This window comes from Ambystoma mexicanum, chromosome 4p (assembly GCF_040938575.1).
Source record: "Ambystoma mexicanum isolate Mex_15411 chromosome 4p, UKY_AmexF1_1, whole genome shotgun sequence".
Lineage (NCBI taxonomy): Eukaryota > Metazoa > Chordata > Amphibia > Caudata > Ambystomatidae > Ambystoma > Ambystoma mexicanum.
In genome coordinates this window covers 746,526,367-746,548,816 of record NC_090927.1, presented here as the reverse complement: position 1 = coordinate 746,548,816, position 22,450 = coordinate 746,526,367, and the positions used below count along the sequence as shown (strand labels likewise).

The window sequence follows — 22,450 nt, the reverse complement described above, 5'->3', positions numbered from 1 at the left end:
TGGGCGATGCCTTCTCATTCCCCTGGGACGACCTGTTCCTGTATGCTTTCCCACTGTTGCCGTTGCTGCTGCGACTCATCAACCAACTCAGACGGTCCCGGTGCAGGATGATCCTCATCGCACCGGCGTGGCCGAGACAGATCTGGTTCCCAGACCTTCTGGACATGTCAGCGTCCCCCCCGCCCAGTCAAACTGCCAATGGACGCGGATCTCCTCGCCAGAGAAGGAGGCGCCATTCTCCACCACGACCCGGGGGTCGCTAAACCTGCAGGCCTGGCTCCTGCATCACTAGAGTTTGGGGGGTACGATATCCCGGCGGACTGCAAGGTGGTGCTTGCAAAGGCCAGGGTGTCCTCGACTCATGTGCTATGGACGTAAGTGGAAGAGGTTCGCTGTCTGGTGCCGTGCACAGAAGATGAACCCTCTGCGGATTACGGCCCCCCAGGTGCTGCCGTACCTACTGTCGCTAGCCAAGGCAGGGCTAGCTCACGCCTCCATCCAGATACATCTAGTGGTGATCTCCTGCTACACCAGAACTCCAGGACTCCAGGACGATCATCTCTGTGGTCCCATCGTCTAGTGCAGAAGTTTATGAAAGGATTGTTCCGATCTTTCCCGCCGGTGAAGGCTCCAGCTCCGGCGTGGGAGCTCAACGTGGTGCTGAGCAGGCTCATGGGGCCGCCATTCGAGCCTCTGCATTCGGCACTGTTGAAGTACCTCCCGTGGAAGACTGCATTTCTTGTGGCCATCACCACCGCACGATGAGTGGGAGATCTCCAGGCCCTCTCCTGTAAACCTCCATACCTGACTTTCCACGAGACGAGGGTGGTGCTGAGGACGCACCCCTCCTTCATGCCCAAGGTGCCGTCGGACTTCCATCTCAACGAGCCCTTGGGGTTACCGGTTTTCTTCCCATCGCCTTTGTCGCCGGCTGAGAGGACTTTGCACTCGCTGGATGTAGCTAGAGCGCTGAAGTTCTACATGGACCGCACAAAGAGTTTTCGGAAGACATCACAGCTGTTTGTGAACTTTGGACATGTGAACCAAAGGAAGGCCCTCTCGAAGGATTCCATTCCAGATGGCTCTCCGGCTGTATCATGCACTGTCACCGGTTGGCAAACCGACCGTTGCCCGGCCGTCCGAGTGAACATTCGACCAGAGCGATCGCTGCTATCACGGCGTTCCCATCTAGTGTGCCCCTGGTGGACATCTGCAGGGCTGCTACGTGGAGGTCGACGTGATTCTACTGCATCTACTGGGATTCCAGGGAGGAGTCCAGAGTCGGCCAGGCAGTGCTGCGCAACCTGTTTGCCTAAAGTCGGGCCTGGTGAGGAGCTAAGAGATGCTTAATGTTGAGTTGATGAAATGCTTAATGTTGAGCCTTGCCACCTCCCGTGGTTGTGCATGTGTGTACTGCTGTGTATTCTTATATTCATGAGCATGTGAATCCATGCCAGACCCCATGCTGGAGAAGGAACAAGTTACTTACCTGTAACTGTTCTCCAGCATGGGTCTGGCATGCGAACCCTCCCTCCTACCCCTCTGCGGCTCTTCACTTGGTCCTACTGCCACTTTCTGTGCTACCAAATCTGAAGATGGCTGCCAGAGGAGGGGCTTAGGTAGAGGGCAGTCATTGGCTGGGGGGGAAGTATGACCCAGAGACCAGTGATTGGTTACTAGTAGAAAGAAAGTTCAGAAACGAAACTGATTTTTCTTTACCGAGGATTCCCAGCCTGACGACGGGGAATATTCATGAGCATGTGGATCCATGCCAGACCCATGCTGGAGAACAACAGAGGTAAGTAACTTGTTCCTTCATCATATCTGGTTGCAAATTTGTCACTCTACATAGGGTCAAAAAAATTGGGGTTCATTTTGAGAATACATGAATATGACCGCGCAGCTCAATACTCTTGTTTTTGACCTTAGCCTTACTATAATAAATTGCTTGCACAGCTACTTCCATTCCTTTCCAAAAAGAACTGCGCCACAATTGCCAGGGCCATTATTGGCACTAAACTGGATTATTGTAGCAGCCTTCTCTATGGCATCAGCAAAAGAGACTGATCAAGGCTTCAAGCGTTTAAAAACAGTGCAGTAAGTGCAGTGGAGGGACTTCGCAGACAGCACCATGCATTACAAGCAAGGAAAGATCTGCACTGGCTTCCTATTGAAGCTAGAACCTGGCTGAAAGTTTAAGCTTCCCAGCCAGAGGATCTTAAGATCAAATGCGTTACCGATTCATAGGACTAAACCGACTCTGGGGAGTAATGGAGCACTTTTTGCCGCAGCACCAAAACTGTGGAACACTCTCCCACCAGATTTGAGGAGGCACCGTCTCCATGGAAACATTCAAACGGAAATTAAAAACCCACCCGTTTGTCTAAACGGGATTGTTACTGCTGTTGTATACTTAGGAGTATGTTGCTGCGTCTGCATCATTAGTGTTGCTGTTTTTGTTTTACTGGTTTTGCTTTGTTTGTCGTTTCCTCTGTTTTTTTGGCACCTTTATGTCTGCAGGCCTGGCGAGATATACATATTTATTGTTGAAATACTGATGAAACACAGGCAAACTAACAGTCGCACTCACATCACTCTTTTAGCCATGATTTGATGTTTGTGATTTTAATTCTGATGCGACAACATGACTTAGGAGTTTTCTTTGATACTTGTGTAGTAATAATATTCTGTGTAGTGGGTATTGATTGACATGCACATGTAAAGCACTAAGCACTTTATTTACTTCCAATGAGGATTGTTATGATGCTGCTAATGCACGTTGCACTTTACCAACAGTCTGTTGGACTTCCTTGCTGCTAATAGCACAAGCACTTTATCAACAACCAGGTTGAATATTGCAGATTTGCACAGTCAGTCATAATAGGTATTTTGGGAAGCAATTCCAATACCTGTCAACCACAGCACATTATGGTCAGGTGCACTAAGCACTTAATCTCAAACATTATATTATATTATATTGTTAGTACCAATAGTGATTACTGAGATACACTACATGCCGTAAGAGCATCAGTGCACTCCATAGAGTGCAGCACTTAGCTTTGCATTAAGGAGCATATGCGTAAGATCAGGAAAGTGACACTATACGGACAAAGGGTTATTTTCTAGTTCCCCTCTGTCAATTGACATTGAGCACTATTGTTCATAACCAGTGCAAGACTGAAACTTACTGGTTAGCAGTTATGCTTGTTTTGGAATTTTTCCATGACAGCGATCACTGCATGAACTTTCGAAGTAGCAACACAGAATATAATGTGCATTTACTTGCCTTCTGCTTTCCGGTTCCTAAATAGAACGAACTGTGCTGTGCACAATATCTAATATTGATCTCTGCATATAGTTCACAATTGGTTATGTTGCAAATGTTACAATGTCTGTTTTTGCAATGCTCGATACCAAATATGATTGTTTGTATTTTAAATGTAACGAACTGTGCAAATTACACCATTCAAACATGGCGGCCTTTTAACTATAAGACTGTTTGTAAACGCGACTCTCTATATTGAAACCATAGAGATGATGTTAGTTTATAAGTCCTTTTTCTGTGTTTCTTACCCTCAACGTGAACAAGCGGTTTGTTGCCGCGAAACTCGTCGTTTTTCGTGTTGCTATCTCTATCCTGGACATTATATTAATTAAAGCTACTTTTTGTGCCTGTAACACTCTGGCTTCCTGTTTCTATGTTTGGAGAAGACTACTAGCCCCAAACTTCTTCCTGGAGTGCCATCCACTTTCTTTGTACTTTTGTACAGAGACCTTTCTAAATATATATATCTTAACATATTAAAGGTATATAGCACAGATCTCGCAACAAAAGCGGATAAACAAGGACTTGTGCTTAAGCCCAAGTGTTCAAAGGTGAGACTAAAAGATGTTGGCAGAGCCGACTCAAGGGGCGACCGAGTGGTGCGGTGGCACAGGGGCACTGCAGATAAAAGGGTGCCACACACAATGTCAAGTGTCTCCTAAGTTACATGACACTTGACATTGTGGGAGCTGACGGAGTCCTTTATATGCAGCGCCTCGATGTAAAGTGCCAGTCCATTTTTTCCTATTTGTGAGTACATCTATTAGTCACTCACTAATAGAAATTCATTCACAGACACTTTACATGACAGTGAGTGACAGAGGAATCATCTTGTGCCTTTGCATTCTGGTAAGGGGGTGCGCCCAAAAATCGCACACTGGCAGGGCCGGACTGGGAACCAAAAGTGGCCCTGAAATATTTTTCAAAGTGGCCCCATACTTCACTGAACGAGCATGCACAGCACATGAGCCCAACCCTTCTATGAGGGAATTCGAGTATCACCCAAGAAAATGTTGACTAAAATTTGTCGAAATGAGTGCATTTGAAGCATGTTTTAAACAAATATGGATTGAAAAATCATGTCTTAAATAAGTTCATGATCTCTCAAAGTAGATGACAGAGGGACCAGGGACGTTCCACATTTTGCAGATGAGAAAAGCGAATTCATTTGGTATTAAAAGGTGCCCAGACAACATGCATCTCATCCATTTCATCCTATTCTCATGCTAGGAAGGGCGCACAGATAAAGGGTACTCTTAAATGAGCACTGGCAATGCCAACAATTTTGGCTTTTGTGTAGGCATGGTGGGAGAGGAATTGGTCAGGCACTGCTTTAGTCGTACTAACTGGATTGTAGCAGGACGAAAGTGGTGAGTGTACCTGGGCATATAACAGCAGTGCCTGGTGAATGCCTTACATTGATGCACAAGCTTAAACGGTTGGCTTTGGCAATGCTTGTTTTGAACAGGACTTCAGTGAAGGACATGTATAGTGCTTATAAATCGAGTGGCTGAAGGCAGACCTGGTTGACATTTTTATTACACCAGTAGTGCTTTTGCAGCTCCAATTAAGTCATTAACTCTCAGAAGACCGCTTTGAGAAAACACTGGCAGGCACTTTGAGCACAGTTTGATGGTAAGGATTGATAAAGCTAGCACAAAGAGACCCCAGGAGGATGTGTTTTGGTTGGAGAGGGGCTGAAAGCAGGTGGAAATGGCCATAGGGTTTATCATGGCCATGGGCAGTCAATGGCTGAATAAATAACTAAACAAGTACAAGCTTTGTGTCCCACCTCGTTATATTTCTCCCTAGCTGTCCTCTAATGCAATAGTTTCAGCTTCTATTTGGCACTTTAGCCAATTCCAGTGGTCGAAGTGAGCGGGAGCCATAGGGAGCAGTGCTCCTCTACTTTTTAAATTAAGTTTTCCTGTTCTTATACTTTTATTTTAGAAAGATAACATTCCGGAATAGTTTCATTTTAAAATAAAAGTGTAGGAAACAGTTGAAATATGCACTTCAGTGCACTGCACTGAACATTCCTTAAACAGCAGGCACATTTGTTTGGGGCTTTGTATTGTGCGTGGGAGGGGCCATGGCGATGGGGTTTGTGGCGAGTGGTGCAGGCCAGTAGGGAACATAGTTCCACTACTTCTATTCATGTACTTCGACCACTGGCCAAAACCAATTTCCGGGCCGCCAAATTTCAAAACTTGTGAAGCTTTCTGCATATTGCTGTGGTTATGCCCAATACGTAGATGCCAAGGCACTGCACAAGGACCTTCAACCGCACACTTAAGAATCCGAAAGAAAGCCTATGTGAGCCAGTGTAGAGGTGACAGTTGGCAACGGCTAATCTTGATTTATTATTCCCCCTCTCCCGTGCATTCGCGCCTACCGATGGCTAATGCATCATCGTGCCATAAATGTGCTTAAAGCATAGCATGCACGCATTGCAGTGGCAAGTTATTTCATAGAGATGTGCTTTTTCTGGAAACTTTGAAAAAGCAAAGTTGGGAGGGGAACAACAAGAGAGATCAATATTCCGAATCATGTTTCCGTGTTTAAACCAAATCTCATATCAACGCATCGGAAGCCGTCCTCCCCATGCGCGTACAGTGTGCACTTTGTTTCCGGGTGATTGATTGACCAATACCTTAGAGAAGTGACCACACTTTACAGGACAAGGCAGCAGCGTGACACCTGTAACTGCATCGGTACAGCGAGAGAATGCAGGAGCCCAACCTGACGGGAACGGCACGGCACCATGATATACCACTATATAAAACCCCTTCTTAAATAAACTAATTACAGCATATGCACGTGTGCAGGCCCTTTTCCGTATGCAGACATTACATATGTAGGAGCATGACATAATATGAAGATTTTGCAGACCCATCACAGACTATGGTACCTTGAAGGGTGATCTGTGCCATCACACATCATGTACACCAATAACAGTGCAGGCACAAAATGGTTCCCCATCATACGGCCCAGACAACTCTCTAAAGCCGTGCTATTGAAACTTACAGCGCAGACTGTTGCATGGTCAGGAGAGCCTCCACATACACAACACATGGAGCCATAGTCGAGATTAACTGGTGAGCGGGAACCCGCTCGCCCCTTTTATTAGATGGATTACATGGTGTGTTCCACGTGTGCACAGCACGTGATGTCGCAGAGCCCCCAAGAGGGCCTTCGGGCATAACATTGTCCATGAGAAGAGATTTAGGCACCCCTCGATACCTTCCTATACTAATGTACTGCTATAAATGTAGAGCAGAGCCCACAATGTTCATCCAAATCCCAGTGCCAAGCATGTTGCTACCTCCTTAGTGTTTGCCCATCTGTATCACTCTTCTGTTTTCAAGCTAGGTTTGCGCTATACTAACGCATGGTACATACACACATACTTATAGCGCTTCCCAGTGCAACGTCGTCTAACTCCTCACTTGACTTTATGATTATGAACCATTTCAGACCCCAACGCCAGTCACATTTATTTACTGTCGGGGTGGAAAGGAACAAGGACGAACTTCTCATTACGTGCCTGCAGTCGCTCACAGAAACAGCATTGTGCAGCGCTGTGATAGACTTAAGTTGGTACTCATGCCGCCTTACCGGTCTGTGAAACGAGCGAACCCTGCTGTCCTGTGCCAGTGCCAAACAGTCGATGCAGACGGCGCAGGCCTGCAGCCTGCCTCATCATCGAGTCGCCAAAACTGTACTGTCATGCGTCGGGCCGCACATGCGAGCAGCACACTAGGAATGTGCAGTTTCAGTGATGTGCCTGTGCGGTGACTCCCATAATGCGCAGGCGCACGAGCCACGGGCAGAAGGGTCAACCAGGCAGAACGCTGCACAAAATACACCCAGCACAGCCTGGATGCATGGGATTATATCGTGATGTTCCCTTTGATTATGTATCCCTCCACCAAGAAAAGAGGCCCTATACCTCGAGGCCTACCGGGGAAACTCCTGGTGTCCCAGTGGGCCAGTCCAGGCCTGTTTACTTCCTACTGTTACCATGATTTAGTCTTCTTTACTAGCAATGTTATTGGTAACTGAAACACCACTAGACTTTCCATTACACGGAAAAATATATGCCTCAAAATGCTAAAGGCCCTTTTCCCGCCAATATCTGGTCACACATGCCACAGTGGTATTTTCCGCTGAGCTGAATTAGCACAGCGTAAACCTGAAGGTATTTCTGACCGCCGATGGCAACTTCCACCCCACCTGACTGACTTTCCATTTCACAGAAAATATCACTAGCAAGTATGTTAGCGAGATGAAAAATTACAGACTTCTTAAAGAATGAAAGAACACCAATTATCTTGTAATGATGATATCTTTATCGCGTAAGTCATGTTTTTGCTTGCTAGTCGTATGGTGCGTGGGTGCACCGGATGTGTGCAGCTGGTGTAGTTGTTGGATGATAGCTGCTTCCTAGCGATAGGTGTGGTACTGAGGAAATCAGTTGGATGTGTTCAGTCTGGTGGACACCCAGACTGGTTTCTGGCTGCGTTCGGCCCGAAGAACGCCTATGCCAACAGCTAGCCGGAATGTGCTCAGCTAGCTGCGTTTTATTAGGGTGATGAGGTGTTTATATTTATGTTATGTTTGTGTTTATATAGCACTTTACTCCAAAGCGCTTTACAGTAGAACAAGGTACAATAATGAAAGAAGCATATTTACAAACATGAACCAAACCAGTGGTACAGTATGTAGAACAATTTACTCAAAAAGGAGGGGGGTTGGAGGGAAGAGGAGGTAGGTGAAGGGGGTTTCAATGTCTGATTGGAGGTCAGCGGGGGGAAGGGGGAAGGAGGGAGGGGCAGGGGAGGAGCCCCCAGGTGACCTACACCCCCTGGTAGTTTCAGTCTCCAATTTGAGGTCAGTGGGAGGAGGGGAAGGGAAGGGAGGCAGGTGGGAGTGGAGAAGAGGAGTGGAAGGATGTGTAGGTGGGGGTGGAGTGGATAGAGAGAGGTAGGGAGTTCCAGTGGAGGGGGCCAAGAGTTGGAAGGAGCATGAGGAGGCACAAGGGACTGGGGGTACAGTGAGAAGGTAGAGATCAGCTGAGCGGAGAGAACGGAGGGAGAGTAAAATGAGAGGAGGCAAGAAAGATTGGGGGGCGAAGTCATGGAGAGATTTGTAGACAAGGCAGAGGAATTGAAATTTCAATTGTGAGAGGAAGGGAAGCCAGCCGAGTTGAGAGAGTGAGGTAGAAATAGAGTCTCGAGGGCCAAGAGTACGGATAGAGGAATGGTAGATGGATTTTAGGGGAGTCAGGTGAGAGACAGGGAGTCCAAAGAGAAGAGAGGAGCAGTAGAAGAGGCGGGAGAAAATAAGGGAGGAGATTAGGAGTTTAGAAGCGTGGAAGGTGAGAGGAGCGGATCTTGCGGATGTTGAAGAGGTTTTGCTGACAAGCACGAGAGGTTAGAGAGATGTGTTTGTGAGGTTGAGTTTGTATGTGAACAGCTAGGCCGAATTATCAGGGGTATAGCTGTGTTCTAGTTGAATGATGGTGTGCAGTAGAGAGTATGCGTAGTGGTGTGATATGGTGGTTATCAATAAAAGCGCCTGAGACCAGGCACGTGAGCAGGACGGTGGGGACGTACATAGCGACATACAGATGTATAGCGAAAGGGTGGATACAGGTATATATGGGGATACAGATATATATGGGGATACAGATGGATAGCATATATAGGCGATACAGATATAGGGCAACAACATGGGGAACAGGTGTACTGTGAGACGAGTGGGCGGTTACGTTCCACTCATTCCATTCCGCCCCATTCATTCAGTCCACTCCGTCCATTTTTCTGCTTCGTCTACTCAGTCAGGCTACCGTTCACAATTCTTAGTAGGAGAGGCATAGCTAACCTTCACAATCCTATCTGGGTCTGTAGGTGAAGCATTGCTAACAATCACAGTTCTGTGTGGGTCGGCGTAGGCTAATGTCCACACATCTAAATAGGTGAAGCATTCCTTACAATGTGTTGAATGTGAATGCAAATTTGGTGACAGCAGGGATTCTGCGTGTTCCATTTCTGTTCCAATCAGTTTGAACAATTCATCTGAGCAGTATTTTATGGCGTGTAAGTGGAAGATGCAGGGTATATATGTTTTGCTACAAGAAAAATGCAACAGCCTAAAAACGTTGACAAAAATCAAACTAGCACCTTTCATAAGCCAAGAAAAAGTGATAGAGCACTTCGGATTTATGTACTTCGTTACTTGTGTCGCGTTTTGTTATTTGCCACATGCATACAAAATACAGAGCACTTAAACCCCAAAAGACTGACCTTTTTAACCACCCCATGGGCAGAGTCTGCAGCAGGTGAGGCAGGGCCTGCTGCATTCCCTTTCTAAGCCTGCTCCGAAATGACCTTAGAAGCTAGGAGGCAAGCCTATTAGTCTGACATTAACACGATTTATTGAGTTTTGCATGCTATAAACTTCAGCCAGCGAAGCTGCCACATTCGTCATCCTCTTTCCAAGGCAGCGCTGACGTTATGTTATGTGGTTGTGTGCAGTGTTTATAGAGCCAACGTCTGCCATTTACACAGCATCTTGGCGCTGAAAGCTGCAGGGGGTGGGGGTGGGGGTGGGGGTGGGGGAGTGGCCAGTGTCCACTGGCGATTGTGTGATTGTCTACCAGCCAAGTCCACAGTGGCCGCCAGACCAACAGGCCAGGCTCGAGTTGGGTTGGTCAGGGATGCTCTGGCCGTAGGGAGGGGTAGGGAGTGGGCAGAGCTGCTGTCTCAGAGCAGGGTTTGGGAGTTGGGATCGCATGATGTGTGTGAAAAAACGGATACTGCCAAGTGGAGGTTCTGGCTTCTATTTGTCAAGTGCAAGTACTGGCTGAATGAAGGTATTGAGAATTTCCTGAGAAGTGCTAGTACTCCAATTGATGCAAATATGGGCTTTTTGAAACTACAATGGTGATGATTCATTCAGTGCAATAGAAAAGCAGAAAAATGCGTGTAGAAATGTTAGAATTAATAGGCCAGAAACATGTGGAACAAAGCGTGAGTGTGTGTGTGTCCGCGCGTGCATGTTGTATGTTGTGGAGATGGGGGAGTTGGAAAGTGAGGGTTGCTTAGAAATTATAGAACCTCATTTGCAAATAGTTTGTTACTGTTTTTTTTAACTGAGAGGATGATTACGTACACCCATACTTTGATACTTGGGTGTGTGCGTGTGACAACACATTAATTTAAACCTTCTTCCTTCATGGCCCCAGTGCCCGAGGCACCACTTCTGAAGTTCCTGTACTTGAAGGGTTGTGCTGAAAACGTGGCAAGGTGTCAAAGGCAACACCAGTGTCAGCAAAACATTTACCTAGTTGCACAGAGAAAGTCGAAGGACACGGATGGTCACGCCTGGTGCCATGCGGACCTTTGTTAATGTTTACCCTCACACATACCCAAGGTATCCTGCAGTGCTCAGCCCATCACACATGTCCCATTGTCCCTGTGGGTCCAGCAGTGCGCAGACCCTCACACATTCCATGTTCCCTTCGCTGTTAAACCTGTCATACATGCCATTGTGTCATGCAGATTAATACCTTACATGTGCCACATTGTGCCCTGTTCCGAGCCCCTCAAACATGCGCCACTATAACCAACAGTGCTCAGTCAATTACACTTACATCTTGCATTTTCTGCAATTATTTGCTCCTTATACCTGCCCTAGACACTGCACACCGCCTGCTGCATATCTCGCAGTGTTTAGTCCCTTATATTTTATTAACTAGATAATCCATTTAAAGCTTAGAGGAGTATCTGTTGAATTGGACTCGAGATACGCAATCCCTTCATTTTGCCATTGGGAGGGGGAATGCGTGTCGCGGGTGGGGGCGGGAGTAGGACATGTGTTTCGGGGGCAACATGGGTTTCGGGGTGGGGTGGCCCAAAGCTGTCTGTGCCCTGGACCCCCAACACTGTTAAGATGGCCCTGTGTCTGCATATATGAACATGGAAAATATCTCCTGAAACCATAGTATTTTACAAAGATCCTTCTTTACCTCTCTTGGCTGCAGGCAACCTGAATACCATTATCAACAAAGAAGGACACTGTTCAAATTGTTTCTGTTGCAAGTATAAGAAGAGAATGGATTGTAAAGCAAATTAACTCCTACGGAGGCAGTGATTCTGCTCTGCAGAGGTGAGCCTCTGCAGTATTGACGTCCTGGAGGGGCAGAGACATGCTGGGTAAGAGAGCCAGCGGAAGCCAGGAGGGTGATCAAAACACTAATGGAACACCTACAGATTGGCTTTCTTTCTGACCTAGAAGACCAGGTCAGAACGGGAGCAAAGACAGAAATACACCCATCTCGTCTGGTGGCGCAACCACGTATGCCCGGTGGTAGCCGGTAACAGATGCCAAGACTAGGCCGTATGAGGGAGCCCAGATCCCTGCGGCATGTCAGAACGTAGCTCCAGAGATATGTAGCCACAGGCAAAGCAGATGAGGTTCCGGGAGCCTGAGAAACCCGGCGGAAGTCCTACCGCTACAAGATACAAACATTGTGAATAATAGCTGGGGAACACATCCCGGTTATGAGAGCCTGAGAAAGCCAAGTGTGCAAATACCTTACAAAAGGAGGAGTGAGTGTAATACGAATGTTGTGAAAGATCGCTGTAAAACCTATTCAGGTTATGGAAGCCTGAGAAACCAGATAAAAAAAAAAAAAAACACCCTATGAAAGTGGGACTGAGAAAAGTACCAACACAGTGAATAATGGCTGCAGAAAGATATTCCGGTTACGGGAGCCTGAGAAACCAGAGTATGCAACTAACACATGAAAGTGGGAAGAAGGAGATATGAATACATTGATTTAAGGCTAAGAAAGCCAGAAAGATTGTAAAACTGAACCAGGGCGGACCACCACCCTATCCAAATAACTAGTGTAAAAGAAACAAAGCAGTCTAATGACTAAAGGACTTTGAGGAGTCCAAGGGCCTCGAAGGAGGAAAATAAACTTGTCTTTGGCGAGTGTTCTCAAGCAATCCTGGAGAAATTGAAATGTTTGCATCAAGAAACAGTTTTCTTTCTTTAAAGGAGAAACTGCAAAACTTAATTTCGTATACGACTGGTAAGACATTCCTGCTAGGGAAAAGGAACGTTGGAAGACTGAAAACAAGTCAAGTATAAGCTGGGCCAGAAGACTTGCTGAGGATAGTGTACAGAGACTACCCCTTTTCTTCTTTTAGTTGGGCGTTTTCTATAGTGGTAGTGCCAGTAAGCTCGATAGGATTCGGAACTAAAGCATTTCATTTTGGAATTTAGCATCAACCTTTAGTTTTTGTTATGCTAGGTAGGGAACTTCACTCAACGTTTCATTCCTTTTCTTTTTAATAAAACCCTTGAAACATGGCTCACAATCACCTGAGTCCTTTTTCCAGTTCACCACACTGTATACTTCACTCTCCCATTTCCTATTCTTTTTCCCAGGCAAATCTCATAGTCCAAGCTGACTTGTCACTTCTTTTTCATGCCCCTTGCCAAAGTGTGCCCCTACATCTATGCATGCGTCTCTCACAAATGCTGCTCCCTGTGCCACACATTACCCTTCAGTGTGGGCCACCTCCTCACTACGTGTATGTGTGCTAGTCCGATGGTATGGAAGGGCAAACAGTTCCCTTGATGTTTGCAGCAGCTCATACATGGAGGTATTTCAGCCCATGGTACACACTTAATAGCTGCACTCACTAACTAGAACCTATTTCACATTTGATCCGATGTAAGGTATATTTTAAATGAAATCTAGTTTAATGTACTATAGCTTAAGTTGTGCCCGTTTGTAGTGGTGAAAACAGTAAATAAATTGAATGCTCATGATGTTCCTGTATTTTTATTGATTTACTAGTAAAATAGGCTTCATTCCAAATGCTAGGACAACATACATCTAAGTATGTACACCTTATCTGAAGCACATTAACACCACATGTATTGGCATTGCCATGTTTTCCTACAGTCAAAGGGTGGGAACCACTTATATTTTAGTTGTTAGGTATTCTCAATTGTAGTAAATGAGATTATCAGAGCATCCCTCGAGACCTTGGCACAAGGTTACAATAACAAGCTGAAAGAAGAACTCGAAATTAATCCAGTTCAAGGTGTGCCCATGCTTGGCTCTCCATTAGAGTTGCAAGAGAATTTAAATCAAAATTGAATTTTTCAGGCCCCAAGCAAATGGTCACAATTGAAATACCACAATGAGGATGTTTTGGCCTTTAGTGTGAATCTCTGAATGGATAATGAATGACAATTCAATTGAATGCATTTTGATTCAAATTCGCTTGCAACTCTAATGGAGAGCTAGCATGAGCACACCTTGAACTAGATTGATTTCTATTTCTTCTTTCAGCGTGTTTTCCTACAGTACCATTATGGATAAAGCCAATATTGCTCTTTGTATTTTGAGATACTGGCATACATTGGCAAAGCCAGAATGTATTGTCTTTTTACTGTGGCATTTCTGGCAAAGCTGGCCTATATAGGCACAGCCAGAATAGGCATGTTTTCATGCATGTGTGGCATCAGTTGGCAGTTCGTATGTGAGCATACTGGGATAATCTCACACAGGCAACATGAATGCGTCTTCTTACAGTGGCAATACTGGCATTATTGGGCAGAGTAGGATGAAAATGTCTTTGTAAAATGGCAGATTGCCTGTGTATATTGTGGGCAGAGCCAGCATAAATAACTCTTCCTTCAATGGGAGAATACCAGCATATATTGTGGGCATGAAAATAGGTTGGAAAATGTTCCTGTGTACTGTTGGTGATCTGGAATCTTTGATTGTTTTAATTTGTTACCCTACAAAACAGATTGTAAATGGTATGGCTTTCTCCCCATTTTTTCCAAGTGTGCTGTAACAGACCATTTTAACCAATTATTAAAAAAAAAAGACTTCTTAGCGATAGAACCACCATGACATTTCGTTGGTGGGTTGGAGCTTGCTTGGTAAGCTCGATCATTCACGCACATTCATGAGAAAAGTCACAAACCTTCAGTGCAATAACGTAGATTTGCATTACCAGTCACACAGTTCGACGTCAAATAAGTCAGAATGTTCTCCTGTGTAATGCATTGATTATTTCACTATAATGTATAATACATGCAGCAGCTGAGAGTCGCACACAAACTCACATTAAAAAGAAAGATGATCAAAGAGCAGACTCCCAAAAATGACATTGTCAGGCAAGTCTAACATTTCAAGATTACGGTTGTGAAAAGTACTGCTTTAGTTAAGATGCAATGTCCCAAGGAAAGGCAGACTGCATAAAATCACAAAACAACTGGTTGTTAACACTTAAGAGTCTTGTTATTGCATTCTTTAAACAACTGAAAGCAGCACAAAAGTCTAAATATCAAGTGCATTAAGTAGCATGGAATGCATAGAATCTGTTAAAAGCAACATTACATGATTATCTTTTTAACTTTCATAGCTGCAGTAACCTCTACACATGGATTAGAATTATAACGACGTTTTCACACTGATGCATTCTTTAAACATCACAGAGCAACTGTTTGACACCAAGGCCCCTTTACATATTGCCGCAACAGGCCTGACGCAGAGCAAAATCACTCTCCAACTAGACCCAAAATGTATGGCCTTATCAATTAAAAGGAGGAGCAGAGAACTTTGTTGAGCGGACAGAATATAAGGGTGACATGGCTGGTAAACCTTTTGTTTCCTGGTTTATCATAGCCACTATTCACTACTGGCATAAACAAGCCATCTGATGTTTAATGATCTGTAAATCGAATGGTCATTTTAGGAGGTTGACTGCAGCATGAGCAAAAACATCCACCCAGTAACAGAGCTGGGAAGCCTCAAATTCTTTAGCAAAGAGTGAATTCACACAGTTCAAGGGCTCATAAGCAAGCGTAATCTGAATCCAGATAAATGTTATACTATCAATTATATTCTGCATATATGTTAATAGGCACTAGCTGTAGTCACAGTCCAATGCACATTCAACTCAGACCAAATACATTGGGCTAAATAGGGTTTTAAGCTGTGCTCCAGATATGATTTTGAGGTAGGAGCCTTTTCCTTATTACTTTTTTTTTTGTTCATTTGATTGGTTGATAAAATCAACCTTTCAAATTTTCACCATACAAAACCGCAATACATTTTTTTTAAGAATTACATTTCATAATTGTTTACATGCGGAAATATACCAAAACAACAATTACAGTAAATACATTCAACAGTCTAAATTACTCAATGGCAAATTTCAATAAAATTTGGCTGATGCTTATAGCATTGATCAGGAAATACAACATCCAAAAATTGAATCGTGGCTATCTTTATAAATAGCTTAGGTGATGAGAAAATATATTGCCATAGATCCTTATGTGTATACATATTTTGTTCTTCCAGATGATTTTTGAAATACAATTTACGAGTGGATTCCAATTGAGAACAGTACACCATACAAAGCTCCAAAGTCTCTTTCTGATCTAATCGGCAATAATTGTCAACCTTCGGGATTAAATTTCTACGAGAAAGAACATCTCGAGTTGGCCACAGATTGAGGCAGAAGCAAAGTAGCTTTTGTTGTATTTTTGGACATGGAAATTTGACCAAATAGTCAGCCGTAACACTATAACGCTTATGACCAAATAAGTTCTCTTTTAAGTCTCTATAATTTAAACATTTATTTTGGTTAGTGCACCAGTCATACTGTTGAATTTTCTTTTTTTGCACTGCCTTCATTTGATAAAAGAAGCTCTAGCGAGATTGATGCATCAGCTAGTGCATTTAAGGTTGACTTGCACCATTTTTGGGAGAACATTCGATCTCTACTTAGTAGATGGACAGCCACTTTGCCCGAAATATCTGGACGATCAAGAGAGAAAACATTTTCGGAAAAATGCACAGTACTTCCAAATAACAAAAGAAGACATGGAAAGAGAGCCCAATTCAAACCTGATCAATGGTAACGGGGTGCATGCCGGTAAATGTAGTACTTGCTTCCAGAAGGATGATTCCAATCTGTCCCACCAAAGATCATTTTTAGGGGATTGGGCTTCAGACCCATAAGTTAAGATTGGAAGGACTTTCTGCATATAGAAAGTGAACACATGTTTTGTTGTGAATTTTCCAAATTTACCCATTAATACTTTAGCCTGAGCAACTAAAGACTGTAATTTGCCCTTAATTTCTATCTCTTGAAAAGGGTTTGCGAGAGTATCAGTGATCAGTATCCCCAGATATTTGTAGGTGGATACCTTAACAAGGGCAGAGTTATGCAAACTCCATATAAAAGGTTTAACTTTAGCTCCTAAATGCCATTTGCAGACCATTATTTGTGTTTTGTTTGTATTTATATTTAGATGATTTGTGTCTACATAAGATTCCAGACCATTTAGAAGATTTTGTAGACCACTTTGAGTTTTCAAAATAAGAATCAGATTGTCTGCATAAAGGAGATATTGGATTTTGGTCAAGCCCATAGTCGGAGAATCACTGCTTATCTGTTTTAGAGCAATACCCAAATCAAAAATAAAGAAATTAAATACGGAAGAGGCCAAGATGCACCCTTGTTTCAGTCCTCTGTGTGTTTTAAATTTAGCTGTCAAGTCGCCCCCAGAGCAAGTCTCACCTGCATGGTGGTATTTGTATGGAGAACTATTAAAGATGTCAGAGAAGATGGACAATTATATTTGATTAGTTTCGAATGTAGAAGTGATCTGTCGACTGAATCAAAAGCGACTTTGAAGTTAACAAAGGCTAGAAACAAAGTCTGTCTCTTAGCAGTGTACTCAGAAAGGAGCGTATTTAAAGTGAAAATATTGGGAATAGTGCCTACTCATGCCACAAAACCTGCTTGAAAGGGATCAAGTCCAGCCTGCATAGTCCATTTTTGAAACTCTCTTAGTATTATACGAGAGAAAATTTTACCGGGAGCGTCCAGTAACGCTATGGGTCTATAACAGGTGGGATCTTTCCTGTTCCCTTTTTTGAATATGGGAACGATTATTGAGTGAGTCCAAGATGGGGGGAGCGTTTGCGTTCTGATAATGATGGAAAAAATTTGAAATAATATTTTTGACCAGATCTCTGGATGCTCTTTCAACATTTTATTAGATAAACCATCATGGGCCACATGCACCAGCTCGACTGGCCTTCTTGATAAACAGGCGAATATCATCCAAATCAAAATTTAGATGAAAATTCGTCGTGCACTTGGCAGATGTTAGAGCAGAGCCCCCTTCTGAAATACTGTATAGGGCTGAAAAATAGAAGATCCAGTCAGCCTCAGAGACTTCACTGGCCTGTACTATTGCCTGTGGCAGTAATGGCTTGATTAAGAAGTGACCAGGTATTAGCAATGTTCTGACTTTGAATAGAGGGCAATTAAAGTTGACTGTCGATGTGAAATAATTTTGCACGTCTGGCTTTAGTCCAGTTTCTATAGCTGGTTTTAATTTTTGTTAGCTGACTGTATCGAATACTAAGAGGTAGTTTCACAACTTCCCTCTTTTGGAGTCTAAATAATATCTTTTGATTTCTGACTTCGGCATCAAAACTATGAAGAGAGGGAGGCCGGATCTTGAAATTAGATGAGACACTCGACAGTAAAGGCCAAAAAACTTGAATCATGTCAGAATAGCAAATGTTGGAATTAGCTAAGTTAAGTTGGGTTTTGTTAACCTCATGATTCCGTTGTGTGTGAAAGCTATCTAAAGCTCTCTCCGTCCATCTCAATTTATTACCTGCATTGTTAGAAATCAATTGGGAATATCGACTACTTTGGGAGGTAGTAAAAAGGAATCTTCATGGGGTGAAACTGTAGTGCCCATTCACAAATATATTTTTAGTTAAGTAAAAACACAGTTGTAGTTTCCAAACATATTTCTTATAATTATTTTGTCTTTACACTGACTAATTACTCTAAATTAACAAATATATATCCAAGGCCCTCTTAGATGGCGAAACACCTTTAAAGAGCTACTCTTTATAGCACCTTCTTCGGAGGGCACCGTCTGCACTCAGACAGGGCAGGAACCGTCATTAAAGGGCACTCGTCTGCATAAGTCTACTCCATATTTTCTTTTCTCAGCAACATTAGCCTGGTTTCTGGTAGAACCAGGGACAGTTGCACTGCTTCTCTGATGCCCTGGTAGTAATGGATATTTGGTTCAAACAGATGTCACTTTTGAATTATAATGAAGTGTAACATGCTTCGGAGAAACATTGGTCTGAGGCAAGGCAGCAGAAAAATTGAGGAATTATGGTTTTTCTTCCTCACTGGACAAATCAGTAGGTGGAGGACAAGATTAACAATTCAATATCAAAGATTGACTACAGAAATTCTTCTGGCACAAGAATAAACTCCTCAGACTTACCTGCACTGTAGAACTGATCTCAGCAGCAAAGCCCCCTGTCACTGGAGCCTCATGACTGATCAGGAGACGTCCGGTCTTACTCACAGACTGAAAAATAGAAGTGTGATAAAATATGTGAGAACATTTAACTTAAAAAAAAAATTCAAAAACAATTCAGTGAGACATTCTGTATGTTAACGAATCGAGAAATATTAAAATATATACATATATCTATTTCAAATAGTTCCAAAAAATCATTTTGAGGCACACATTACACAACTGTGAAAGGGAATAAACGAAATGTGTATTCTTTGTTGTCCTAAACAGTCCTTCATAAGGGGTGATGGGGAGTTGCGAGATAGGGAGTTGTGGAAAACAATGAAACATTTTGTCCAAAATGTCTCATTTGCTTAAGCTTAAGAAGGTATGGCAAGGTAAGGAAATTGTATCTTACTCATGACCATCTAACAACAACCACTACATACAATATTAGGATTTTGCCAATAAAGCTTGAGTGAAGCTATGGTTGTGCCAACTCTCAATGAGGCACAGCAACTTCTAGCTCAGAATAATGTAATTTCTAAGGGAGTTTTTAAAAATTTCCCAATAAAAAATTTAAACAATAAAAAAACAGCAGTAACAGACACGTTTATACCTTTTTTGAGACTAAGTCTACCTGTGCACTTGTATACGTATCAACACATGATGGCTGCAGAAGTTGGAGAACGGTTTGTACTACTTGCAAATATTAACATTTACACATCAAACACAATTTTCATAAAACAAGCTAGTTAAGCTCACAATGGGAGTATAGGCATTTGCAATTTCTATAACATTTCCACAAAAAACGGGGACTTCCTAACTGGTAAATAAGCTAAGGCTTTTAGCATTCCAGAAAGAAATACATATAAGCTACTTGAAATAGTAAAATATGAAAAAACGTAGCAACTCTTGTACTCTTAGTCATAAATCCTTTTGTCATGATGCTAATGGCATGTTCCTGAAAATTACAGAAGGTGACCCACACATCTATGCACAGGAAATAGTTCTCTCAAGTTGCCCCATCCCATGGGCGAGAAGTTTATTCAATCATGTTTTATTTTGCATTCTTGGACTTTTAGTTCTGCATTTTCCATTTCAAATCTGGACAGCAAGTCCCAGAATACAAATAATAACCCATGGACTGGATATGCTGTTCTGGCATGGCACAGGGAAACAAAGATGTGGAACAAAGGTATTTGACCGTAGACTAGAGGGAAGGGGACTTTGGATTACAAGAACATGATGGATTTGTACTTACTGCTGTTTCCTGGTCCTCCTAGTTGAATACCAACTAGGAGAATGTAGAGTATTCTAGGTTCAGAAAGTTACTGCAGAGGACTAAAGAAAAATAATTGACATGACTTGACCACTAAACATTTTGTCTGAGGAATGTGAGAAATCTGAGGGCATTCTCACATTTAGCTCTCCCAGGACACTCCTTCAGGTAACCAAGAGAAAGGTAAGGTTGCCAGATCCCGACCCTGTGGGTACATATATGAGGAAGAATCCCTTGGGCAGAAGGACCTTAAAGATTGGAAAGAGGGTACTTGAAGGCGAGACATGGTACCCCCCCCCCTTCATTAACACTGACCAGACCCTCCCTGAGTCTTTACGGAATATTGTCAGTCCTTTCCAGCTTCTGCCTGTAATTTTACTTCAAGTACTGAGATGAGGAAGAGAAAACTAAGAGTAATGCACACTTCTTACTGGAAAGACCACGATAGTACTAGGATGAAGAAGAGGGAGCTTGAACAATACAGAGCTGAAGGTTAGGCATGTCCCAGTAATTGGCTTAATTGGAGTCAGGCAAATCCAGCAAGAGAAGCACACCTGAATACCCTTCATGGGTTACAAGTGAATAAAAAAAAGACAGAGCAGCAGGAAGGCCAGCCCAACCCGTAAGAAGCCAGAGGAGAACGGGACGCTGAGACGCTGAAGGACTGCAGAACCCAGCAGAGTGTCATTGTATGGCGAGGGAGCCCCATCTCCAGGGAGTTGGAAGAAGCGGAAGTAGGGAGCCGTGGTAAGTGGTGGTCCCTTCAAGTCTGGCCAAGCAGGAACAAGTTACTTACCTCTAACTGTTGTTCTCCAGCATGGGACTGGCATGGATTCACATGCTCATGAATATTCCCTACCAGGCTGGGAATTCTCTAAAGAAAAAATGTGTTAGTTTCATTCTGAACGGTCTTTCTCCCAACACCCAATCGCTGAGCTCTGGGTCATACTGCCCCCAGGCAATGACTGTCCTCTACCCAAGCCCCTCCTCTTGTAGCCATCTTCAGATTTGGTAGCACGTAAAGTGGCAGTAGGACCAAGAGAAGAGCCACAGAGGGGTAGGCGGGAGGGTTCGCATGTGAATCCATGCCCGACCCATGCTGGAGAAGAACAAGTTACTTTCTTACCTGGTAACGTTCTTTCGATGGGATGGTCCGACGACATATTCCATATCTATGACAGGTAATCACCACAGCTGTGCTGCTTCGGAAACTTTTTTCGGCGTCCGCGTCTTGCGTCGATGACGGCGATGCGCCGTCGTCGAAGACCTCGTCCGACGTCATCCGATGTGATAAGTAGGACGCACAACGCCCGTAGCCTCAGTTGTAGTTTTTTCCCCCAGAACGTGTGACATTAGTCTACTGACAGTCAGACAAAGCCTTGCGGAATGTAAGCTGCAATTGCAAAAGAAATTCTGCAGCGGGGGAAGGTAGGGAGGGAGCGATATGGAATACGTCGACGGACCATCCCATCGAAAGAACGTTACCAGCTAAGAAAGTAACTTGTTCTTCGAGGGGATTGGGTCCTCCGACGTATTCCATATCTATGACAGACTCCCAAAGCAGTACCAGAGCAAGGAGGAGGGAAAGAATTTAGAATTAAAATTTAGAATCGCCAATCAAATAGAGCAAAGGACCGCCTTGCCAAAGGCCAGATCCTGTCCTCGGATGGAATCGAGTGTATAATGACGTACAAATGTATGTACTGAAGCCCAGGTGGCTGCATCACAGATGTTGCAAATAGGAACAACCCTCTGCAGGGCAGTAGATGCAGCCATAACCCTGGTAGAATGGGCCCGCAAGCCAGCCGGTGGGTCCTTACCCGCCAAGCGGTAACACTCCGAGATGGTAAAAAAAAAAACAAGCGAGACAAAGTCTGTTTGGTCACAGCTTGTCCCAAACGCTTTCCAGCGTAACCAATAAAGAGTTGATCATCCACTCTGACCCGGGACATGTGTGAAACATAAAAGCTTAAAGCTCTCCTAGGATCAAGCCTATGGAGCCTCTCCTCTTCCTTACCAGGATGCAGAGGAGGATAGAATGCCGGAAGAACAACCTTCTGGGCCAAATGAAATTCCGTTACTACCTTCAGAAGAAAAGAAGGACAGACTCTAAGGACAACCCTGTCCTTCATGAAAACAGTGAAGGGAGGCTTAACTGAAAGTGCCTGTAACTCACTCACTCTGCGAGCGGAAGTGACCGCAACTAAAAATACAGTTTTAAGAGTCAACATTCTCAAAGGACAAGAGTGCAAAGGCTCAAAGGGAGCACCCGTTAGAAACCTGAGAACAAGGTTCAAATCCCAACCGGGCACCAGGAAAGGTGACGGAGGGAACACATTAGTGAGCCCTTTCAGAAACTGAAATTAAAGGGATTTTAAAGTAGGAACACTTCAGACGAGCGCTTAAAGATGGACAGCGCCGCCAGGTAACTTATAATGGTACCCACTTGCAAG

The 22,450-nt window shown here is 43.8% G+C and overlaps 1 protein-coding gene across 1 annotated transcript in view; it reads right to left on the bottom strand.

Moving 5' to 3' along the window:
- Window positions 1-22,450, bottom strand: part of BCKDHB (branched chain keto acid dehydrogenase E1 subunit beta) — a 1,205,043-nt gene that overhangs the window by 371,507 nt on the left and 811,086 nt on the right. Inside the window, exon 9 of the mRNA XM_069606308.1 lies at window positions 18,701-18,787. Within this exon, the coding sequence (XP_069462409.1) occupies window positions 18,701-18,787 (87 nt within the window). The remainder of the gene's footprint in view (window positions 1-18,700; window positions 18,788-22,450) is intronic.